The sequence below is a fragment of the Scaptodrosophila lebanonensis genome, unplaced genomic scaffold (genome assembly GCF_003285725.1).
Source record: "Scaptodrosophila lebanonensis strain 11010-0011.00,11010-0021.00 unplaced genomic scaffold, SlebRS2 tig00000001-arrow-pilon, whole genome shotgun sequence".
In the NCBI taxonomy this organism is placed as follows: Eukaryota; Metazoa; Arthropoda; class Insecta; order Diptera; family Drosophilidae; genus Scaptodrosophila; species Scaptodrosophila lebanonensis.
The window spans coordinates 26,792,470-26,814,798 of NW_022060529.1; the positions used below are offsets into that span (position 1 = coordinate 26,792,470).

At 38.8% G+C, this 22,329-nt stretch overlaps 2 protein-coding genes across 2 annotated transcripts in view; one reads left to right on the plus strand and one right to left on the minus strand.

Annotated features, from left to right (window-relative positions):
• LOC115625667 (exostosin-1) overlaps window positions 1-22,329 on the plus strand; it is an 88,622-nt gene that overhangs the window by 19,852 nt on the left and 46,441 nt on the right. The window lies entirely within an intron of this gene.
• LOC115634431 lies at window positions 11,620-12,945 on the minus strand. Its single transcript, XM_030532138.1, has one exon. The coding sequence runs from the start codon at window positions 12,943-12,945 to the stop codon at window positions 11,620-11,622; it is 1,326 nt and encodes a 441-aa protein (XP_030387998.1).

Consider the following 22,329-nt stretch of genomic DNA (forward strand, 5'->3'; position numbering starts at 1 on the left):
CAAAGGGTGAAAGGGTATACTAGTTTTGTGCGATGTAACACACAGAAGGAGGCCTGGCAGACCCCACAAAGTATATATATTCTTGATCAGGGTAACAAGCCGAGTCGATATGGCCATGTCCGTCCGTCCGTCTGTCCGTCCGTATGAGCGCATGTATCTCAGAAGGTATAGGAGCTATAATACCTTGGTATCCAGATTCTCCCAAGACCAAGAAAGTACGAGTTTGAATTTTTTTCGATGCACTCCCCCGTGTTTTTCCATAACTCCCGTAATTCTGGCAATTTTTAACTCAAATTTGGTAATTACATCCATACTGGGGGATGCCAACAGCTTTTGTTGTTGTTACTGCAAGTCAAAGCAGCATACTGCACACATATGTATAGTATCATACTACTAGTATGTACATACACGCATATAAACACACATAGACACGCATGATGCAAATGTATGCTGTTGCTACTGTACATAAGCATATGTCTCCACTTATGTAAATATGTATGTATTGAATATATTTAATTTAATTAATTAATTGAATTTATTTATAAAAATAATTAATAAAAAATATTGAATTGTTTTTTTTTCTTGTTTGTAGGAGTGCGTACACTGTTGTGTACACTCTCTTGTTCACTTTTTTACTCGCCATATAAATACGGATAATATATCATCCACATCGTCGAACCTAATACGGGTGGCTGATAAGGGCTGTACCGCTCCCAATTCAAAGCCATCAGCTCCAAAATTGGCCGTACATGTTGAGTCACAGTCGATTACTGAGTATTCCTACTGTTGCATAGCTAGGGCATTCCTGAAGCACTATGTTTATTTTTTATTTTTCTCTTTAACGACCTTTAAAAGTATTTTTAAAGCATTAAGGCATTGTACTTCGTTGGGAAATAAGCATTCATACTTGTATTACACTTTAATCATACTGTTTAACAACGAAATTAATTTCATTAACTCATTCGGGCTCTTTTGCCATTTATTTTCCAACATTATTTCAATGTGTAACTATATCATCCAGATTTCAGGAATACAATAACTTGCAGCTTGCAGCTTGATAAGAGCATTAACATGACGCACTATTTGCATGAAACGAAGCAACATCGACAGCAACAACAACAAGCACTACAAGGAAAAATTCAACTGTACGCCCACTTGGCTTGGCATGAGTTTAAAGAGCTTTAATCAAAAATTCCTGCTTTTGGGTCCTGGCTTATATTTAAATTTATATTGCAAATAATATTTCAAAGTAGCGGCTTCTGCTAATGTAATTATGATGAAATGCGTCACCGGAACGAGTGGAGTGGCTGGAAAGGGAAAGAAGATGCCAACAACTCCAACATCACAGGAACGGCTGAGTTTCTAAACCAGCTCTACACTGAAAAAGAATTGCTGATTTCCTTAAGAAATTGTCATTAGTCTTTCATGAATGGGATGTTTTCAACAGTTATTTTTAATGGCATGGCAGACCCCACAAGTGCATCTCAAAATACACACCCATAGATATACCCATATTTATTCGAATTGGACAAATATTAAACGTTAGGATAAGGTTTCAGCAGGTGCAGTTCTGAGAACAAGTGTGATGTTGGCTGATAGACTGATAGATTTCTAAGAAAAAGAGTAAATGGACAGATCCTACTCAAACAGCTGGGTTGAAAAGAGTATAATTATTATAATATTATTATTTATTGTCTGGACTTAAAAGGTGTCAACGGATTTACGTTATGATACGCACTTTCGTATTATTTTTACTTACTTTTTGGATTTATTTAATATTGCCATTTCTAAATGACTCCAGTATGAATTACGTGAAATAAAATATTGTACTCTATTGAAAAACTTCTGCCAATATGCTTAAGTATATACTTTGGTTCTCTTTATCTAGTTTTTTGTGTAAATATTACTTATTAAAGTATACAAATTGATTTGACGTGTGGAAGGACTTCCGTTTTTGAAGTTAATACCCATTTAAAGAGCTTTGGTCTAAATAATGACGACGGAGATTGCCAGCAAATAATGATTGCCGTCCTATTTAGGATTATTTTACTTTCAGATATTCTCGAAAAATATACATTTTACAGTTAACTCAAAATAACTTTTCTTAGAATTGACCGATTTGGATCAAACTTTAAACAAAATTTCATAATTGTATATATACTTGTAGTGTGGAAGTACTTTCGTTTTTAAATTTAATCCTCGTTTAAAGAGCTTTGGTGTAAATAATGACGACAGATATTGCCAGCAAATAATGATTTTCGTTCGTCCTTTTTAGGATTATTTTACTTTCAGATATTTTCGAAAAAATATAAATTTGGCCGTTTAATCAAAATTAGATCTTGATCGCGATTTTTTGTTCCCGTGTACGTCACTCGCTACTACTACATTGTACTTCTGATTCTGTTGTGGCTGTTGCTACTACTTTTGCTGGAGCTGGTGCTGTTGCTGTTGCTGTTACTGCTACTGCTTGCCAGCAATTTGTTGCTAAAAACACGCAGCAACACTTGAGTACACGCGTAGAAAACAATAAATTTATAAACGCTATGCCTGCGACTCGCAACAATAATGGTGCAAAACGTTCCTGGCCGGGTGTTTGCTGGCAGCCTGACAAATGCCGGGGCAGTGGGTGCTCGGTCCTCCTCCCTGCACGTACGTGCGCGGCGCTTTTGTAAAGGATTTCTGTACATCGTTGGCTTTTTACGTATGCGTTACAAATACTTTTCCAAATATAATACACACCAAAGTTGGAATGTGAATGTACCTGCATGTGTGTGTGTGTGTATGTATTTAGGTATGTATGTGTATGCAGCTTTTATTGGTTGTATGCCTGCTCTGTGCCTGCGGTTGCCGTCGCTAAACAATGAAACTTTATTTGCAATTTTTGTTGTTATTGTATTTTCATTGTTTGTTATTTACTTTGGCACTTTTTACGCTCGTTTCTGACTTGGCGTGGTCCTTGTTGTTGTTCCCGTTTTTATATGTATGTAATCGTTTGTATTTATGTATGTGCGTTCATATACACGTACTATATAAGTATGTGCAGGCTTTTAGTTAAAGGGATCGACCAAAACATGCTGCTAACTTTTGTGCTTTTTCTTTGACATTGGTAGGGACGCGTCGTACGCTGCTAATAAATTGATTAAATTTCATGACACTTCATCATGCCGCAGAGGCAGCCACAAAACCAGCAACAACAACGATAACCCACAGCGGCGACAATTTGCGCGTTCTTCAAGTGGCTTTTGAATGAGCCAAGCAACCAGAAAGACAGACAGACAGACAACCAACCAAGCAGCAACTTTTACGAACTGTGACTGTCTGTGGTGTAGCGCTTCTGATCCTGTTCTGTGTTCTCTGATGGGTGTGGGGCGGGCAGGTTTCCAGTCTTAGTTGGCTGGCATGCTTTGCTTTTTATATGATTATTACTATACTTGCTGAACAGCATGGATAAGAGATGGGGGAGGTGGCGAGACGCCCATAGTATTTGGTGCATGTCATATACGAACCATTTTATGATTTTATGTACTAAGTATTTACACTAATTAACAGCAACAACAATAAAAACCAGCAGTAACACAAGGAATTTTTTGAAAACACATTCTAATTGAATTTACTTTTTGGTATTTGTCTACCATAAGGATTTGTCTTTTTACGTACTGCCGTTGTTGTTGAATGAATGGCGTGTTGTCATACTTACCAGGTTTCGTTTTTGAACGTAAATAAAACAGCAACAACAGAACCCACATGCTAAGCCCTGAATGCCATTTTGTTTGTTTGCCCGTTATGTGTTTCTCTGTGTCCAATGAAAGTGAAGAACCATGCATACACATATTTGATTTAATTAAAATTGTTGCTGTTACTCCATGCAGCAGGCAAAACAAAAAATGGAAGAAAAGAAAGGAGAAAACTCGGAAGCAAGAAGATAGAGCTTAGAAAATGAACTGTAAGGCGGCAAAAGTCAAGCAAAAGGCTGAACTGTACATACGGGTTTTTTGTAGTCAATAGCTTTGTCTACTAGTGCAGTAGCAGCGAAACAACAACAATTATTATGAAAATTGGTTTTTGGTCCCTTTAGCATCTGATCATGTGCTGCATTGAAGGAGCTCAAAGAATTTCGATGTTTTTCAATACCCAGAAACCGAAGGCTAACAAGAAAGGAATGCTAGACCCCAGTTGGTTCAACTCTTAAATATCCTGTACCCACCGCACAAAGAGAGAAAAACTTAAAAAAACAAGAGAGAACGCTACAGTCGACACAAAAAGGAAAAATTAAAAAAAAAAATTAAATAAATAAAAAATTAAATTATTAAAAAAAATGAATGAATTAATTAATAAAAATTAATTAATTAAATTAAATTAGAATACCTGCTTATGTTCAGTTTTAACAGCATACATTTACATCACGTATGTACCTATGCGTGTTTATATGCGTCTATGTATGCAGCACAAAGTTGAACCAAAGCAACAACAACAACAGCTGCGGGCAGCGCTGCCGACAGAGCTTCAGGCAGCGCATGGGCAGCGATTTTACTTATGGCTATAACTTTCTTCAGAATTGACCTATCATGATGAAATTTGGCACACGGACACATTAATACTAACTGGATGTACCTACCAAAATTGATTTCAAATTTATAAGAAAAAACACGAATTGCGGTGGAGTGGGGGGTGTATCAAAAAAAATAAACAAACTCGATCTGCCTAGGGCTTATAGGAACCTTGATACCAATTTTGGTTATCCTAGCTCTTGTACTTACTGAGATCCTTGCGCTCATACAGACAGACGGACAGACAGACAGACGGACATGGCTATATCGACTCATCTTGTCATCCTGATCAAAAATATATATACTTTGTGGGGTCTGCCACGCCTCTTTCTGCCTGTTACATACATTCGCACAAAACTAGTATACCCTTTCACCCTTTGGGTACAGGGTATAAAAATTACTTTCAATTTAATTTTTTAAACAACTGAATTCATTTAACTAATTAATTAAATTAGATATAAAATATTCAATTTCAACAGCATACATTTCCATCACAATCATGACTATGCGTGTTTATGTGCTTGTATGTGTGCAGTACAGAATTAAGTCAAAGCAGCAACAACAATGACAGCTGCAGGCAAGAATATATATACTTTGTGAGGTCTGCTACTCTTCTTTTTTAAGCCCCGCAAACCTTATATACTCTTGTACATTTTATGTAAAGATTATCGATTAACCGATTCTATTCATGAATGAATTGAAGAATTTTAATAGTTTTGTGGAAACCGAAGCTTTAAACGAGGAATATCGAAAACTTGGAATGGATATATATTGCTAGCAAATACAAAGAAGTTCAGCTACTTTCTGCCTTTCCATCCCTAATTTGCGAATATTTAGGGCTCCAACCATTCCAACTGAAGTGCTCCCCAAGTTTTTCCCTTTTTTTGCCAGCTATCTTCGCACTTTGCAGAGGCTTGAAACTTCACATTCACTGCCAGAATTTTGTATTTCAATGGAATTTGGTTTTTATTTTACTTTTCTGTTAATTTGATTTAATTTTGATGCTGCTGGGTGGCTGTTGTTGTTTCTGTTGTAGTTTCTCGAGTCAATGCTCGTTTGCCTCTTTGGCTTATGGCTGTACTTTTGCCCGGTTGTCTGTCCGTCTGGAGGATTGCCCCAAAAGGACTTTTCATGTGGATAATTAAACAAAAAACCAACAAAAAGCGAGCGAACTGAAAAGCACTCGGAAGCATTTTTTATGCCAACAGCTACAAAATAGAAAATAGCAAAATAAAAATAAAAGTGGTTGCTGTTCTATTTTCCTCAAGTGAACGCCTCACGCCTTTCCTTGCCTTGCATTTTCATTTCATTTCATTACATTATTTTCCTTTTGTTTAATACTCAAAGCACTTTATTTGCGGTTGGGCGTAAAACTTTTGCAAAACATTCTCCCAAGTATTCATGAGTATTATTCGTGGGTACTCGTGTTTTATGCGCACATTTGCAGCTAATGAAATTTTTTACGTCGCTCTTACAACAAAAACACCAGCAGCAACAAAAGCAAAGGACGCGTCGAAGTGCAATGAAAAATTCATGTAAAATTTGCATGAACATAATAACGATGGCTCATAAATGCCGTAAAGGGAAGAATCCTCTGCATGCCAATGTTTTTAGGCAATTGTTAATTAAAAGTTTTTGTAGTTCAATTTCTGAAGCTATTCAATTGTTTTTACTTAAAGCTGTAAAAACATTTAGCCACTGTAACTGACTACACATACAAATGTGACTCGAACTAAACGCTGACGTCATAAGTGTGCTTCAAGTGGGCCAGGCCACCATTGTTGCAGCTGCATATACGCATCCGCAGGATATGATGCTGACTGCAGATGCAGTTCGCTTCTGACTGCCTGCCTGAATGCCCGCCTGCAATCGACATAATGTGCTTCAATGGTTTTCTAATGGACTTCATCCGCCATTTAATGCACGCACCACTCGCCTCCACACTCACACGCACATGGCATTGAAGTTTTGAAGAGGCAAACTCGTTGGCAGCTGCAGCAGCTTGTAAAGATTAATGATCAAAGCCGTGGCACCAGCTTCGCCATCAATGCCAGCAGGCAACATGGCGCGATAATATTCGATTTGGCGCTGGCCGTGCACTATCGAGCGTATCAATAAAAATTGCTTGGCCCTCTTCTTCTTCTTGTTCTTCTGCTATTGACAGAGCCATTGCCAGACGAGGACAGCTCAAGTACTTTGGGGCTGCCACTAGTTAGTCATTTAATAGCAACATTTGAGCTGAGCAGGGCTGAGCTGGGCTGGGTAGTGTTGCCGCAAAGTGTTATTCTCATAAAAATTGAATGTCTTGTACAAATGCATTGCGTGCTTTTAGGCGCGCCCCTTAAAACAAATTCAATGTTTACTATGTATCTTACTATTTCACAAAATATTTATTATAGTGATGTGCAAAAAACACGCCCGCAATGCGCCACTTGAGCAGACATCAAAGGTGATGCAGAAAGGTGCGGGTGAGGCAAAAAGATAAAGGAGATGTAGCGGAGCGGCACACGCATGCTTTCATTTGTTGTTATTCAAATGGGTATGTGTCTGTATGTTTGAGCGTGTGAATGTGTGTATGTGTGTGTGTGCGTGTAGCATTTGTGAAACCGCTCAGTACCGCAGTTTTGCATTTTTCCAGCTTTTATGCCTGCCCAGGCACTATACAGAAAACACACACATCCGCTCACAAACAGACCTATCGACATAGACTCACATACATACATATGCTGCTGTAATTACCGCCGTACCGCTGATTACACTTCAACAGCTGCCACATACAGACAGACAACAACTTATGCAGCCCCTTCTGCTGCCTCTAAGCACTTCTCTTTCCCCACCCCCACCCACGCACCATGTCCCATCTCCCAACACGACCAGCAATGGCAGTGGGCCTTTACGTGTGTCAGATCTGGGAATAGAGCGCAGCGCCCGCTGGGCTTTTAGCTGCACTAGTTTACAACGAGTCAGTGCAGCCAACCGACAACACACAAAATGTCATATGGTTATGGCGAATACAAATTTGAGTTGCATAGCGTTAAGTTCCCACATATTCAACGCTCCGGAGTAGAGTAAACGATGGAACAGAGTTACCCTCGCGCCACACAAGTTTAAGAAGTGGGAATAAATTGCAATAGGCTAGCTTTAATTATACAACTGAAAATCAAAGCTTGAGATCATAGGACTTTTTAGACAACAATGTCGTAAATGAAAAACTCTTTTAAATAATTTTTGATGGGTTAAAAAGCAGAAATCAAGAACTGTTTTCACACAATTCTTATGAGATGAAATATTTTACTTTTTTTTATGGTTATTATGTTGCAACATTAGATACTGGCAGAAGAAAGCATCTCCGACAAGAAACAAGACAACAAGAAAACTTATTAGAGAAACCATTTTACAGGGTATCTCTCTGTCGGGCCTGCTCAACTGTAGCATTTTATATGGTTTTAAAAAAAATGTAATTTGAGCATGTAAACCGAAAATGATTGTTTAGGATAAACGATAATCACAGTCTTGATGGACCATATATACAGTGGAATAATGAGTCCAATGCTTGCCCTTTAAAGTGTCTCTTGTACTAATTTTCATGAAATTATTTTCACTGTAGGAACTATTCCTTATGATATGTTCTCCTTTGTCGCCTGTCAAAACCGTCTGCGCTATATGTAGGTGTGTATTTTTGTATGTGCTCCAATGCATGTCCCTCTAGAGCGAGTACAGTTGGTGGCGCTGCTGTGTATTTGAATATTTAATTTTTTAGCGTGTGTGCAACACACGAACATTTCGCACTTCTAAACGCTAAACGTTGTCGGGCTGCTTCGCCCACATCCTCGCATCGTCATCATTATCGCTGGCTCTCCTGCAATTGCTTTTTCCCCAGCTGCGCCCAGGCAGCGCCCCCCTCGTGGTAATGCCCGTGGTTTATTAAGCAAACAAAGCGTTTTCTATGCAAACTAGCGTCTTGCTGATTGCTGCCTGCCATTCGAGCCGACAGTTCAATGCACTTGGCCAGCGTCGAAAAGCAGGCACAGCGTACGAGTATAAATTGCTTGTTCTTGTAATTAATAAAATTTAACGGAGCACATGTTTTCAAGCTGTCACTCAGGCCGCTTATACAAGTAGTTGTTATTAAACGCCCCGAAAGACCGAATTTTTAGATTTAAATATTAATTGAGTAACAATGGCTTGCGAAATGACTCACGCAAATTGACAAATTGTTTAAGCTGACAACGTGATGCAAAGCTGTCCTGTTGGGAGAATGGTTTGAAAAGAAGGGCTAAATGGATGGTAGAAAGAGGGAGATTGGAAGTACGGCTTCTTCTTTTAGCATGCAAAACATGTTTTACGTAATCGATTCGTGTGGTGTTTCATCGATGCGCGTGCGCTTCGTAGGAAAAGCGCGCGGAATTTTATTTCCTCCTTTTTTTGTTTCCTGTTACGCACTTCAACACACACATTTTCCATACCAAATTCCATTATCCCCTTTGACATTTTGCAGCGAGTTAGTGTCCTAGTTTGCTATACAAAAAAAAATCTCCCAACTTTCCGAAACAACCGAAAATAAAGGAAAGATGGGGAAAAACGCGCGCAAAACTGCATGGCATTATTACTAAGTTGTTGCTGTTGTATTCGCAATCGTTGTTATTGCTGTCGTCTCACGCGTTCTACGTGCGCTGGCGTTGCATTGTCACCCATAGTGCTAGCCTGCACCCACAACCATGCACACGTATAGTCCGTATGTATGTATGTACAGTACATACACACACTCTCAGTACACACCCACTTCCGCTCCGGTTGCATTGTTCATTTAAATTCTAATTTGTATTTTGTGCACTCGACACTGGGACATGCTTCCTACCAGGCTGCTCGGACAGCTCCCCTCTGGCCGTGTTATCACGTAACCAATATTGTCCTTGAAAAAATGGTGACATGTATGCAGGTGTGTGCAGGGCTGTCTGTCTGTCTGTCTGTGTGTATCAAGTAAAGGCACTTTGCTTGAGTTTAGGTCTATGGCTGGTATATGCTGGTTCTGAAAGAGCGTTAATAGTGTTGTTGTTCTCTTTAGATTTTTACTGGGCTCATCATTTACAAGTATGATGAAAATTACTTTGCCATAAAATGCATCTTTAACGATTTACTCGAATGAAATGAAGTTTCTTGCCAAAAATTTAAAGATATACTTATGTACAAGTACATTCGGATGACATTTTTATGGCTTAACCTGCCGGAAAATTCCTAACCACAGCTGCTGTGCCTCGGAGCGTTCTTCCCCACGGTTTTAATAATTTACACCACTTTTTAACCACTTCCGATAGAATCTTTGATAGCACAGGCCTCTAAGTTGAAGGTCAAGTTTTTGGAGTGGTTAGAAAATATTACTTTTTTTCTTTTTAGTGATTATTTGAAATGGTTTTTTACTTCGGTTTTTTTTATTGTCGTTATTGAATGCATATAGTATCTCTAAGTATATGTATACTTCTAACTCCGATTGGATTTGATATCGATATAATCTCATAAAACATACAATAATACCACAAAACCATACATGGTCTGTGGACAAAACGAGTATACTACTAATATGTAGATACATATGGTATTTTGATAAATTTGGTCAATTCTATTCCTTGATTTAAATAGCAATACAATGTTTGTTGAAACAGAAAAGGCAAAGAATGTACATTTTACTTGTATATTTTCTTTTAATTGCTTTCTTGGGAATTTTTCAACAATCAGATCTACGACGCGCACGAAAGAAAGATAAATTCCGGCAGATGTACTATAAACCGCATTTCATCGCAATAAACCCCTATATAGCCAACGCTTTGCATTCCAATCTGCGTGTGGCCACTTAAGCTACGCTATGTTGCATTTAAAGTTTATCGCGAATTTTTCTCTCAGTTCCTTGCTGCCCCGCCCTACCGTACGCTTGTGTCTTTCCCCAAATGCTCAACCCCTCTTTTAATTCAGTTGTTGTCGCGTTGCTTTACTTGATTAAAAACCACACAAAGTAAGCGCCTTCTGCTTATTTGTATATGTGTGTGTTTTTTTTATACCCTATGTTCAGAAAGTAAAAAGGGTATATAAGCTCTGTTAAAAGTATGTACCAGGTAGAAGGAAGTATCTCCGACCCTATAATGTATATAGTACAAATATATTATTAATCAGCATGAAGTTCATTCGTCCTTCCATCTGGATGTCGGCTGCAAATCTGAAACGGCTGAGTCCACATTAACCATATTTGGCACGTAGACTCTCCAAGACAAAAGGAGTTTATTTAATTTTTTTCCCCTTCCCAGCTACAGAATTTTGTCAGTACAGTTCACAATTCGAAAATCAATTTTGCATGCGTAATTTCTATTTAATTCTTAACCTTTAATTTCGTTAAAATCTATTTTACTCCAGAATTGCGACCCCAAATTGCAGCAGCGGGCTCACTTTGTTTCTTCTTCGGTTTTTTCTGCTTTGCGCAGATTGGAGGAACTTTGTTTTGGGTACAGAGTATTTCACTGTCGGACATGATGTAACATTCTCTCTCTTGTTTGTGTGTGTTGGTTTCTTTGTTGTTGTTAGGGTTGTAGAAGGAGAACGGCATAGAGCATTGTGTTGGGCTTTCCACTTTAGCCGCTGTCTTATGTCTTTTGTTCTGCTGCTGGAATTTATAGCAGGTTTAACCTACTTTGCCAGGCGACCGACGCCGACGTCAGCGCAGTTCGTCGTCGTTGGGTCAGCTTCAAGGCGATGCAAAGTTTTAAATTAGTTGTCAAATGCAATGAGCGGCAAACCATAAAGCAGCGAGAGTGGGAAGTGAACGCGCGAGTGAGCGAACTGTGGAGTGAGTGAAAAGTGCGGCTTAAAGCGCATCGCGCTGCATTAATTGCAATACAAATTATGGAGCTGGTCGCGCTTGATGGGAATCGCGTGCTTCTGGTGCATTGACTTGCCGCATGGAAGTGTGTGTGTGTGAATGTGATTTTTTCTTTTTATTTGCACTTAGGAAATGCCTTAAAACTATATTCCGACTAAGCTATTGAATTCAAAGGCTAGCAGTGAGCTCTTTGGTCCGCCCACTCGATCACATCTCATCGTAGACGGGCTTATCACCAAACTTGATGGAGCCGCGCTGTCGGAGATTGGAGTGCTGTCGCTTATACTCCGACTTAGGCAACCTGTAATGCAGGGGCTGCTGCTCCGTTTCATCTGGCTGCATGTAGGCAACGGCGCTGGGCCCTATGCTCAGATAGGTGTGCTTCACCTCCGCCGGCCACTTATCTCCCTGCATGGCATCGACCAGCGTCGCCTCCATTTCCTCATCACTTTGATGTTTGTCCTTCTGCTGATGCGCATCCTTGCGCTGCTGCTCCTGCAAGCGCGCACGTAAACTACTCATGGAGTGATTGGAATTGGAGGCGGAAGACGGCGTCGGCGTTGGCAGCCAGGGTTCTGAGTCCGTATGGATTATAATCACCTCTTTGTGCTGATGTTGTTGGTGTTGCTTATGGCGCTTGCCATGCTTTGTTGCTTGGGAATGCTCGCGCTCTCGCTCGCGATACTTTTTAAGATAAGCTGCGGGATAGTTTGGGGCCTCGGTGGTGGTGCTGGTGGTTGTTGAGCCATTGCGTGCCCGATACTGATGCTTGGAGGGCACAAAACCGCTTTCCATTGGGCCGAACGCTGTTATTGGTATGTGCACATGTACCTCACCGCTTTCCTCGCCAGTGTGCTCGGTCACCTCATAAGTGTGGCGACCCAACGCATTCTGCAGATGCACGTCGTCGGCATCTATTTCGTCATCTCCGCCTTGTGAGGCCACCAGCTTCTCTGGCTTGGGCAAGAGTTCGTGTCCACTTGCCACAATATCGGTGTGGAGCTGCGTCAGCGGTTGTGGACGCTGCGTGATAAAAGCGCTGGGCTGCTCACCAGGTCTGTACACTGGCTTCCAGCTTTGATACTCCATGATCTTGCCGGAGACGACCTCATTGTTGCCTCTCAATTTGTGCTGAAAGTATTTCTCCATTATTGCCTCATCGCTGCTCGCGGGCAGCTTGCCCTCGGCTATCAACTCCTGTTCCTTTTCCACTTGTCGCATGCGTGTATCGAAGCTCATCTTGTTAGGCAATGGCTTGGCGATTGGGTTGACCAACTTAACTATCTTTTTGGTAGAGCCCCTCATCTTGATTATCTTCATTGGTTTGTTAGTATGCGGGTTGCGTATAATGTACTTGACTCGGGTAGTCTCCGTGGGCAAAAAGTCCAGCATGCTGTTGGAATTGTGCATACTGCTTGAGCCAGCAGTGCCACCTGGCAACAAATCACTGAACATGGACTTCATCGCACGCGCTCCATGAAACATACGCCCCATTAGTCCACCCATCACAGAGTTGTCCATTTGATGCCACATAAAGCGTCGTTGAATTCTGAAAAGTTGTAGAATGCAGTTCTATTTCAGTTTCAAATCCACTCTTCCCTATTCCGAAGAAATTTATGAATTGTTAGCATGCATTTTAACAAATTTTTAAATACTGCAAATACTATTCAAATGCACATTCTTTAATTCTCATCGTATAAAGAAAAGGGCCCAATCCAGGGGCACTTTACGGAATTTTAACAGATAACAAAAGATCAACATTAATTAAAAGTGCAATCGTATTTGCAAAATTTCGAACAATGTAAAAGACATTTTTTTTTTTTTGTGTTTTGCACTGTTTCATATAGTTTCTAAATTATTTGTTATGTTTGAAATACTGATTTATGAGTATCGTATTAAAATGTCGCTTAAATCATCGATTCGAACAGTATGTGATCTAAGCTGCACAATTTCTCGGTTCAAAGCTACTTTACCTGTGATTTTCATCCTGATGCTCGTCCGCCATGCTCGGTAAGAGCAACATTGTCACTATCAGCCAAATCCAAAGCCAAATCCATGTGATCTGAAGTCCATAAATAGCTGCACTTCCTTAGTTAAGACAAATGAGACATGTTATTACTTACGCATTGCTTCCTCATGATTTTGACTACAGGCTACTTGATTGATGTGTTCCGTCTGTTCCCACCGCTTTGTTTTTTGCCATTAACTGTGATCTCTGCGAGTGCTATTACTGCATTGTCGGCGCATGCGCCCCAAGCACTTGCTTTTATACTCTTGGCTCGCTGCGCTTGCTCCAATTGCAGACGTCGTGCCTGCGCCTGCGCCTGGGCCTGCGGCTTGGCATTGGCATTGGCATTTCACTTTCAGAGAAACAATGCACCAACAGACTAGCTGGTTGCTTGGTTGGTTTGCATGCTAGTAAGTTCATCTGGCCGCCTTTTGATGAACAATTAGTTCCATTAGTTTTTAACAAAAGGCGACGTTGTGGTTGCCACCATGAGCGCCGGTGTCTGTTGTGGCTTTTGTGGTTTCTGTTTCTCTATTGCTTTTTCCTTCCTCTAGTTTTTTCGTCTATTGCTTGTTAGTTGCTTGTTTCCGCATGCATTTCATTTTCTTAAAGCTTGCTTTTCAAGCACATATCGTGCATATTTTGAACATATTATAATTTCTGTTAAGTCGTTGAAAATCGCCCAAAGAGAAGAAGCACCTTATGAGTTAATGCCTATTAATGAGTGTGCTTTTTATACTCTGTACATGAAATGCACGAGAGTATATTAGGTTTGCGCGAGCTGAAAATTATAACAGGCAGAAGGAGGCGTGGCAGACACCACAAAGTATATATATTCTTGATCAGGATGAGAAGACGAGTCGATCTAGCCCTGTCTGTCCATCTGTCCGTATGAACACCTGGCTCTAAGAGCTAGAGACACCAAATTTTGCACAAAGATATATTATGTGTGTACGCTGTGCAGTCCCCCGATAATTGGGTTTTTCCGTAACACTTTCGAATAATCACCTATCACCCTCGAAGAAAATGAGACCTAAGGACACCAAAATTTAGGCCTTTTGTGAATATGCAGAAAATGTGTATTTTGGAAGTTCCCTCCCTCCCCACTCACCCCCACAATTTTCCATAACTCCCGTAATTCTTTAAATTTCTAATTAAAATTTGGCAAATATCTCCAGTAAGTGATTCTTAGTCCGTATGTCAAGTTTCATTATGATAGGAAGATATAGTTTTAAATATAATCTCTGCCCGCAGCTTTTGTTGTTGTTGCCGCTGCTTTAGTTCAAGATTGTACTGCATACATGTTAACACAGACACGCATAGACATGCATACACTCCATAGACACAATTCCTTTGCAAATTGTAAAAGTGTGTTCGAATACCAAGGGAGGTAAAACCATTCAAACACTTTTTTAAATTTTCATAATTTTTTTAATTTCTATAATTATTCTACACAGAGTATGTACAGAGTATTTCAAAGTCGGGACACCCAACTTTAGCTTCTCCACTTGTTATACACGTACGAGCATGTAATTAATCGAGCAACTTATAGTCAATTGCATCATAAATTTACAAGTAGGAATGGCGCCATCTAGCGTGATGAAAATTCACTTGAGCTGTTTGCTCGTCGGCTTATTGAGGATTGCTTTGGTTAGCGCCTGGGTAAATGACTTTGTAGCGTGAATTTATTATTACATTTCAATGGTGATAAGTGTTTGCACGAAACGCTTAAATCGTTGCGCTGGATTTGTGCCATGTGGTGAAAATATAGATTGTAAATCGGACATAAAAACTAACCTACCTACTGGGGTAGTTGCCAATGAATAATTCAACCATTTTTTGTATCAAAAATTAGCTTTCAATGGTTATAAGAAGCCCATATTTGCTTAAATTATTAAAATAAGGGTGGTGGCATAGTACAGGCTCGTCTTGCTTTATATTCCATGCAAATGGATAAAAGTGTAATAAATGTTTGTTAAGCAGTATCTCTTGTGTCTATGTAGTACTTCCATGTTAAAGATTATCATCATTCGTCATATTACCAGTCATTCAGCAGAAGAACCTTCAAATTCACGAAAGCGGAATACACGTAGAATATAAGAATCAAGTCGGTAATTCTTATACATATATCGGTCAAATGGTTATGGTGTAGGAAGCGTCTTCAATTTGAAATTTTACGACTCTGCCTATATAAAATACTCGTCCAAATCATAGATTACACTTGTGATGAAAATGATCGCTTTCTAAAACATCCCTCATCTCGGGCACATCACGTTAGTTAGTTAGTTAGTTAGTTGAGCAAGCGAAAAGTTTGAAGTTCTTAATATAACAGCCATCATAGAAAAGCAAGTCACTCAATTTCTTAGGTGTCGTATCTACACTCTACAGTATTTTAAGATAAACAATTGCCAACCCCTTCAAATAACATCAAATGGAATGAATATATCAATACTGCAATCCAAATCTTCTTTGTGTTTGGGGCAGGGTTCAATTATGGCATATGTAATTTGCAGTTTGAAATTATCAGCTTGCAGAGCAATTAAGAAGCTGTTAAATAGAACAATGCCAGTTTCATAGATTCATTTGCACACACTTAAACACACATCTGCTCCAATTATCTACTGGCATATTTACAAAGCGCTCGTAAAGCGCCCAAAACACGTTGGGTTCGTGTACTGCAAATTACGCATTCGCAATGTTGCGCGCAGTTGCATTAAGTGCGTCTGCTGCCATTTTGTTTGTGTGCGCAACACACATACCTTCATGTCAATAATGTATTTAAAATGCCATTTGTGTAAATGGATTATGTAATCGATGCATTGTTGCTGTAGCTAATGCTTGTACTCCTGATGTGCCCTGCACAAAATGCCAGCGCTAGATTCGCCGTTGCCGCTATCGTCACAGATAGATATAGTATGTATACGTACATATGCACAAATAAAGGTCTGTCCCTACACATATGTATATGTAGAGAGAGAAAAAATTGAATGCACATGTGATCAATATCATATCCCAGAAACTTAGTGCCATCTCCCCTGGATATATTTGGAAGACATTTTCAAATATATCGAAATGTTTTTAGTTTTCGGTTAGTCAGTTTTCTGTTGATCAGATCATTTATCGTTATTTAGATAAGAAATTGGATAATTGTATTGTTTTCTTGATGTCTAGTTAAAATGACAACCTGTTACAACAAGTAACACTTGCGCTCCGTTCGCAAAACAAGGGAACAAACCATAGTTCAACTACTTATAAAGAGTTATAGTATATCCATAAATTAATCTCTTTTCATTTGCTGTCAGCAGCTTTACTCTTGCTCTTAGTTTATTTCAACACTGTACTGCAGACAAAAGCGTTGACAAAAATACGATGCGAGATTTTGTAATTGAAAATGTATATGTTTGTACCGTATGTCTGGTGTATACAATTATACCTTTAAATTGTTTTTTAATTTAAAAAAAAAAAAACGTTTTTATTTAATACAAAATATGTTTTTACAATTGCTTTTAAGTGAGTGCATGTCTTTTAAGAGTCGGGCCAGCTCCTGTATTAGATTTTTAGTATTCTAAATTCAGACCCTCAATTCGCATTTCCATACTTTCTGTGCCCGTTCAGGGGCTTGCACCTGCACCTTTTATTGAGATTCAGGGTTCTTTGTAGAGATTGTTCTAATTACTCGGTTTCTTCATGATTCTATGAATTTGCTTTTCGTCAGTGGTTTCAGTTAAAATTAAAATGTAATCAAATGAATAGATGCATCTAGTCGATAATAGCCTGCGCTTCAAATCACTTTTCGGATTCGATATGTTTTCATGATATTGTGATGTTGATACTTTTTTTGTTTCTGTGTACATAAGTACTTGCACATATGTATGTATGTACTTTGTATATGTATTTGTATTATTGCTACCAAGCTTGGCTTGCTGATAGCAATTCGCCAGCTGTTGTTGTTGCTCCTATTACTGTACTTCGACATTGGCATTCAACTTGTGTGTGTCTGTGTGCGAAAGCTGAGCAACAAACGCCGATATATACACCCTCATATGAGTATAAAGTATATGGAAAGGCAAATTGATGCCTTAAGCCAAATATAAACACAATAAAACCAAACAAGCCGCAACAACAATGAAGTGCACATAGGATCCGCACACATACACACACACACACACACGTGCATACGCAGTGGCAAGTTACAAGCAGAGGCCTTCCTCCAGGCTTTGGGTAAGCCACAGAGAAAGACGGCAGACGAACTGTTACCACTAACTGCGAAGTGTGTAAGTAGAAATTTGCCTTTAGCCAAGGCAAGTCTCAACACAGGAACAACGAGAGCACCAACAATGCCAAGTTGTATCGACAATGTTGATAACTTGGCGGTTTTGGGTTCGATTTTTATGTTGAAGAAGAACGAGTCAAGCATTAGTTACGATTACGTAAACAATGGCAGCAGAAACAGAATCTGACCAATAGGATTCTATGGATCTGCCAATATGAAAGAACTGATATCAACTGCTTAAAATTCTTTATGTGGGTATGAAACCCTGTACCCAAAGAGTAAAGAGAATGTATTAGGTTTGTACAATGTATGTAACATGGAGAAAAAAGCATTTCCGACCCCATAAAGTATGTATATTCTTAATCAAGATCGAACAATCTTGGTATGTAGATAATAATTCTAAAGCTAAATAAACCAAACTTTGCACACGTACATAATACTTATATAATTCTCTACCTTCGCATGAATCGGTCAATTCTAAGGAAAGATATTTGCGAAATAATTTCAATCCAGTAATGCACAATAACAATATTAATGCTCTAAGAAAAGCATCTGAAACATCACATTTCAAATTTAGTTTGCATGTACATATGTACTATCAATCAGAAATACTTAATTCGGTATTTGTAACATTCCATTTAAGTAAGCCATTGTTTTTTTCAGCCAACTGATATTTTCATGCAGTTTTCGTTTTTTTAATACAAATGTAAGCATTTTCTGGTAAAATATTTGCAACACCTTTTAAGTTTTTCACTTTAGTCTTCATTAATACCAATTTACTGTTAGTTTCTTGTAGTTTTCGTTTCGTGATTTAAAATTTAATTAAAAAATATCAAATTGAAACTTTGGAATGAAACTTTTTAAAGTTCTCAATTTAAGTTGGTGTACAAGGCTTTCAAGAGGTGGGCGAGCACAACTCTTGCAACCTTGCTTGTTTTTATAAAAATACGTTCAGTGGAGTTTTGCTGTATTTTAAATTTTACTACCATATCTATAAGTTAACTAAATATAGAATATGAAGCAAAAGCCTCGTATAACTATATTCTTAGCAAATATAACTAACAGTGAATACATTAAAAATTTCTGAAAGTTCATCTTTTTATTTCCAGAGGTTTTGTACTTATAGCTAGATCCCATTTCACAATTTTGTGGCATCGGGATTGATTATTACAGTTTCTTGGCATCACATATATCACGTATACTACTTATATACGACTATTTCCTCATTATCATTATTCTCTTTGTTGGCCCATTTATAGACTATTTCGTGATGTTGCAGTTTTTGTAGGACTGCACTTAAAATATATTTACTTACTGTTCTGTTGCCAAGTAAAGTTGCATTTTACTACCTGGCCATCTGTGTGACTGTGTATATCCGTAAATGTGTGTGTATTACTCTGATTTAATGCCGGGGGAGATGTTGCTCTGCTGCATTGTGAGCCGGCGACACAATTTTTACGTTATGCCTGGCACACATACGGAAAGGCACATAAAGATATAAAGATATGGCGCATACGCCACGTTTCCAACTTTACGTCTATGTCGTTGCTGCTACCACACCCCGATGCCCCTTCTCCATTCGGATGGTGGCCCATTGTCACAAAAGCTTTGAAGTTCCATAGAAAAGGTGGCGTCGCTGCATTGAGTGAATGAGCGAGTGCTGCATAACTTCAGGCTAATGGCCGCATATTGGCTCTGTGGCGCGCACATCTGATGCCAACAGTCGCGTTAACCGAAATCATTGTCTGAGTCGCGCCCTGCCTCTTTAAGTCTCTCAAGTCCAAGTTGCGCCAGTTTTACAGACTGGCAAGTTAATGGACCCATAACCTCATGCGATGACTGGCACCATTATACAATGTACTTGTATATGTGCCATCTCGGTGGTTTGGACTCTCTAAACTTTGGACAACACGTTAATTTGTTAATCCTATTCATTTTCATTTTTTTTTCGTCATCTCACGATTTGTTTACTTTCGCGAATATCCTTTTTATTAATGTAATTAAATTTTCTACAACCTGAATCAAAATCAAATAGTAAGTATGGTGTTACCACGTTGACCATGTTTACCATTTTTCAGGTTGGATTATCTTATTCAGGTACAGGGAATATAACAAATTTTAAGTTAATGTACAGGCCTATTCAAATTTGATGGTAAAGTGTCCATTCCTCACTTTTCATGGCTTTAATGTTCAGATTGTAAGTAATAGTTAATCCGAAACTAATTACCATATCGTTTATAGTATACCCTGTCCCCGTGGAATATTACAGTTTTCACAAGTTTAATATACTAACAAAAATTTGTTTTTAATTGAAAAGAAAAGAGAATTCACATAACTATTACAGGATTCGGTATTCGGGGTACATTTTGTGTTTCGAAACATCAGCTTATAGGTTTTCAACAGAATTCACGTAGTCACACGTTCTGCTTCAAGCTTAAGAAGGAAATAATTCTTAAAGGCTCCACTCCACAAATGTTAAGCTCGTTTGTTAAGTTAAACATATACGAGTAAGTAGGAATATGTATTTGCGCTTTCGCCGCAAATATGTCCCCGAATTCAGCCCACTTCTGTGCGAGGTCCGCTAAGCGCATTTAATGCGCGCATAAATTATTCAGAGTGGGGCCGAAAAAGCGCGCCATGGACGTCGGCCATACTCAATTATTTTAGATTATGTTTGGCTTAGTGGTCAGCGACGCGGTTCAATGTTTGCCTGGTTATTGCACTTTACGGCTGGCGCTCACACAAGGGGTACTTGCCTCTGTCCGCTCATTTTTTCCAATTGTACAAAAGCCTTAGGACTGCTAGACCCAATCAATGCATAATTGACCAATTTAAGGCATAAATTACATTAAAGCAGCCGGGACAGCAGAGCATACACATTTGTCCTTTTGTAAACGCATTTTTTTAGCCTACTTACGGGTAAAGTGCGATTCTGTTAGTATCTGTGTGTGTTAGGTTTGTCGTAGTGTTGGTTGGTGCATTTAATTTATATTAATGCTGTAATGTCATGCCCATTTACATTGTCTGGTCCATTCTACACTCTGCAAATTAATTTACATTGCGCAGCAAATCCCCAACGTCCTCTAATAAAATTGTATACCATTAAATTGAGCTTTTGTTTTAGGGGCCTCGCATCGATTGTCCTTTAACCGCAAGCCGTAATTTTTTAGCTCATCATACCGTAAATCAATGACATATTAGTAAATTTCCATTAGAGACTTTAACCTGCCAAGAACAAAGCAAAAATAAAAATGTCACAGTCAAGCAAGCTTGAAAGCAAGCAACGAGGAAATGCTGAAATGCACACTCTTTAATCTTTCAGTGCAAATGCAAATAACTCAGTACTCTGAATATGTATCATGCTCAATATTTTTTTTCATTCATTCTTCTGTATTTACACTTCTGTGAAAATAACTGTTATGCTCTGGAAGTGTACCGTTATTTTGGTTTGCTGTTTTCTTTGAAGCGATAGAAGAAAATGCATGGTTTTTTCTGCGACAGCCGATTAGCACACTTATGCTTCAGTGTTAATTTTTGCGAGTGCGTTGTCGTATTTGGCTTTTTAAAGTTTTTGTTCAATAAACTTAACCAATTTTCAATTAAATTGAGTTAATATGGGGAAAGCTAAACCTTTGAATGATACGAAAAAGGCAAAAATAATGACATATAAAGAGTGTTGTCACTCAATTCTTAAAATTTCAAAAATAATTAATGCAGCCGTAAAGTTATTTCCTCATTTTTAATTATGAGTATACCTATGGGAAAAATATGAAAGGTCGGCCCTCTTCTGTGATTACAGCAGCTGACAAGCGAATTATATTGAGGCTCGCGTTAAATTCACACGACTCAGCCACCAAAATTAAAGAAAAAACAGCTGTTATGGCGTGTGTTCGGACTGTACAAAGAGTTATTTCAAAAGCAGAACACTTAAAGCTCCTGAAAATAAAAAAACACCTCTAAACCAGCTCCGAAAGGCCCAACGGGCCTGGACCAAGGAAAGGGAGCGTCTTTTCAGATGAAAAAAAAAAAATTTAACTTGGAGGGTTCAGATGGCTATGCTACTACTTTCATGATCTAAGAAAGGAAGAGCATACTTTAAATCGACTCCACAGCCGTGCCGGTGGTGTGATGGTGTGGGGAGCAGTTACTTACTATGGGACCATAAAACAGCAATTTCTTACAAGTCGTATGAATGCCACAACATACACTGAAGTATTGAAAACAGCTTTCCCTGCAATCAATGATATTTTTGGGTCCTTGGAATGGAAGTTCCAGCACGAAAACGCCCCATACACACTGCAAGAACCGTAAAATCTTGGATTGAGCGTCAAAACGTGCCTTTACTGACATGGCCGCCATACTCGCCCGACCTGAACATTATAGAAAATGTTTGGGGATGGTTAGCACGCAAAGTATACGAGTCTGGAAAACAATACTCAACTGAGTCAGAGCTAATTGAAGGAATAAAAAGTGCGTGGGAGACCATTTCACTAAATTATTTATGTATGAAGTCATAGTTAACCATGGTGGCTCAACCCATTATTAATTTTTCTTAAATAAGTTAAGAAAATGCAGAAGCTTACGTAAAAAATTAATTTGAAGGTTTTCTGGTTTAAAAAATAAAAGTGAATTTTTG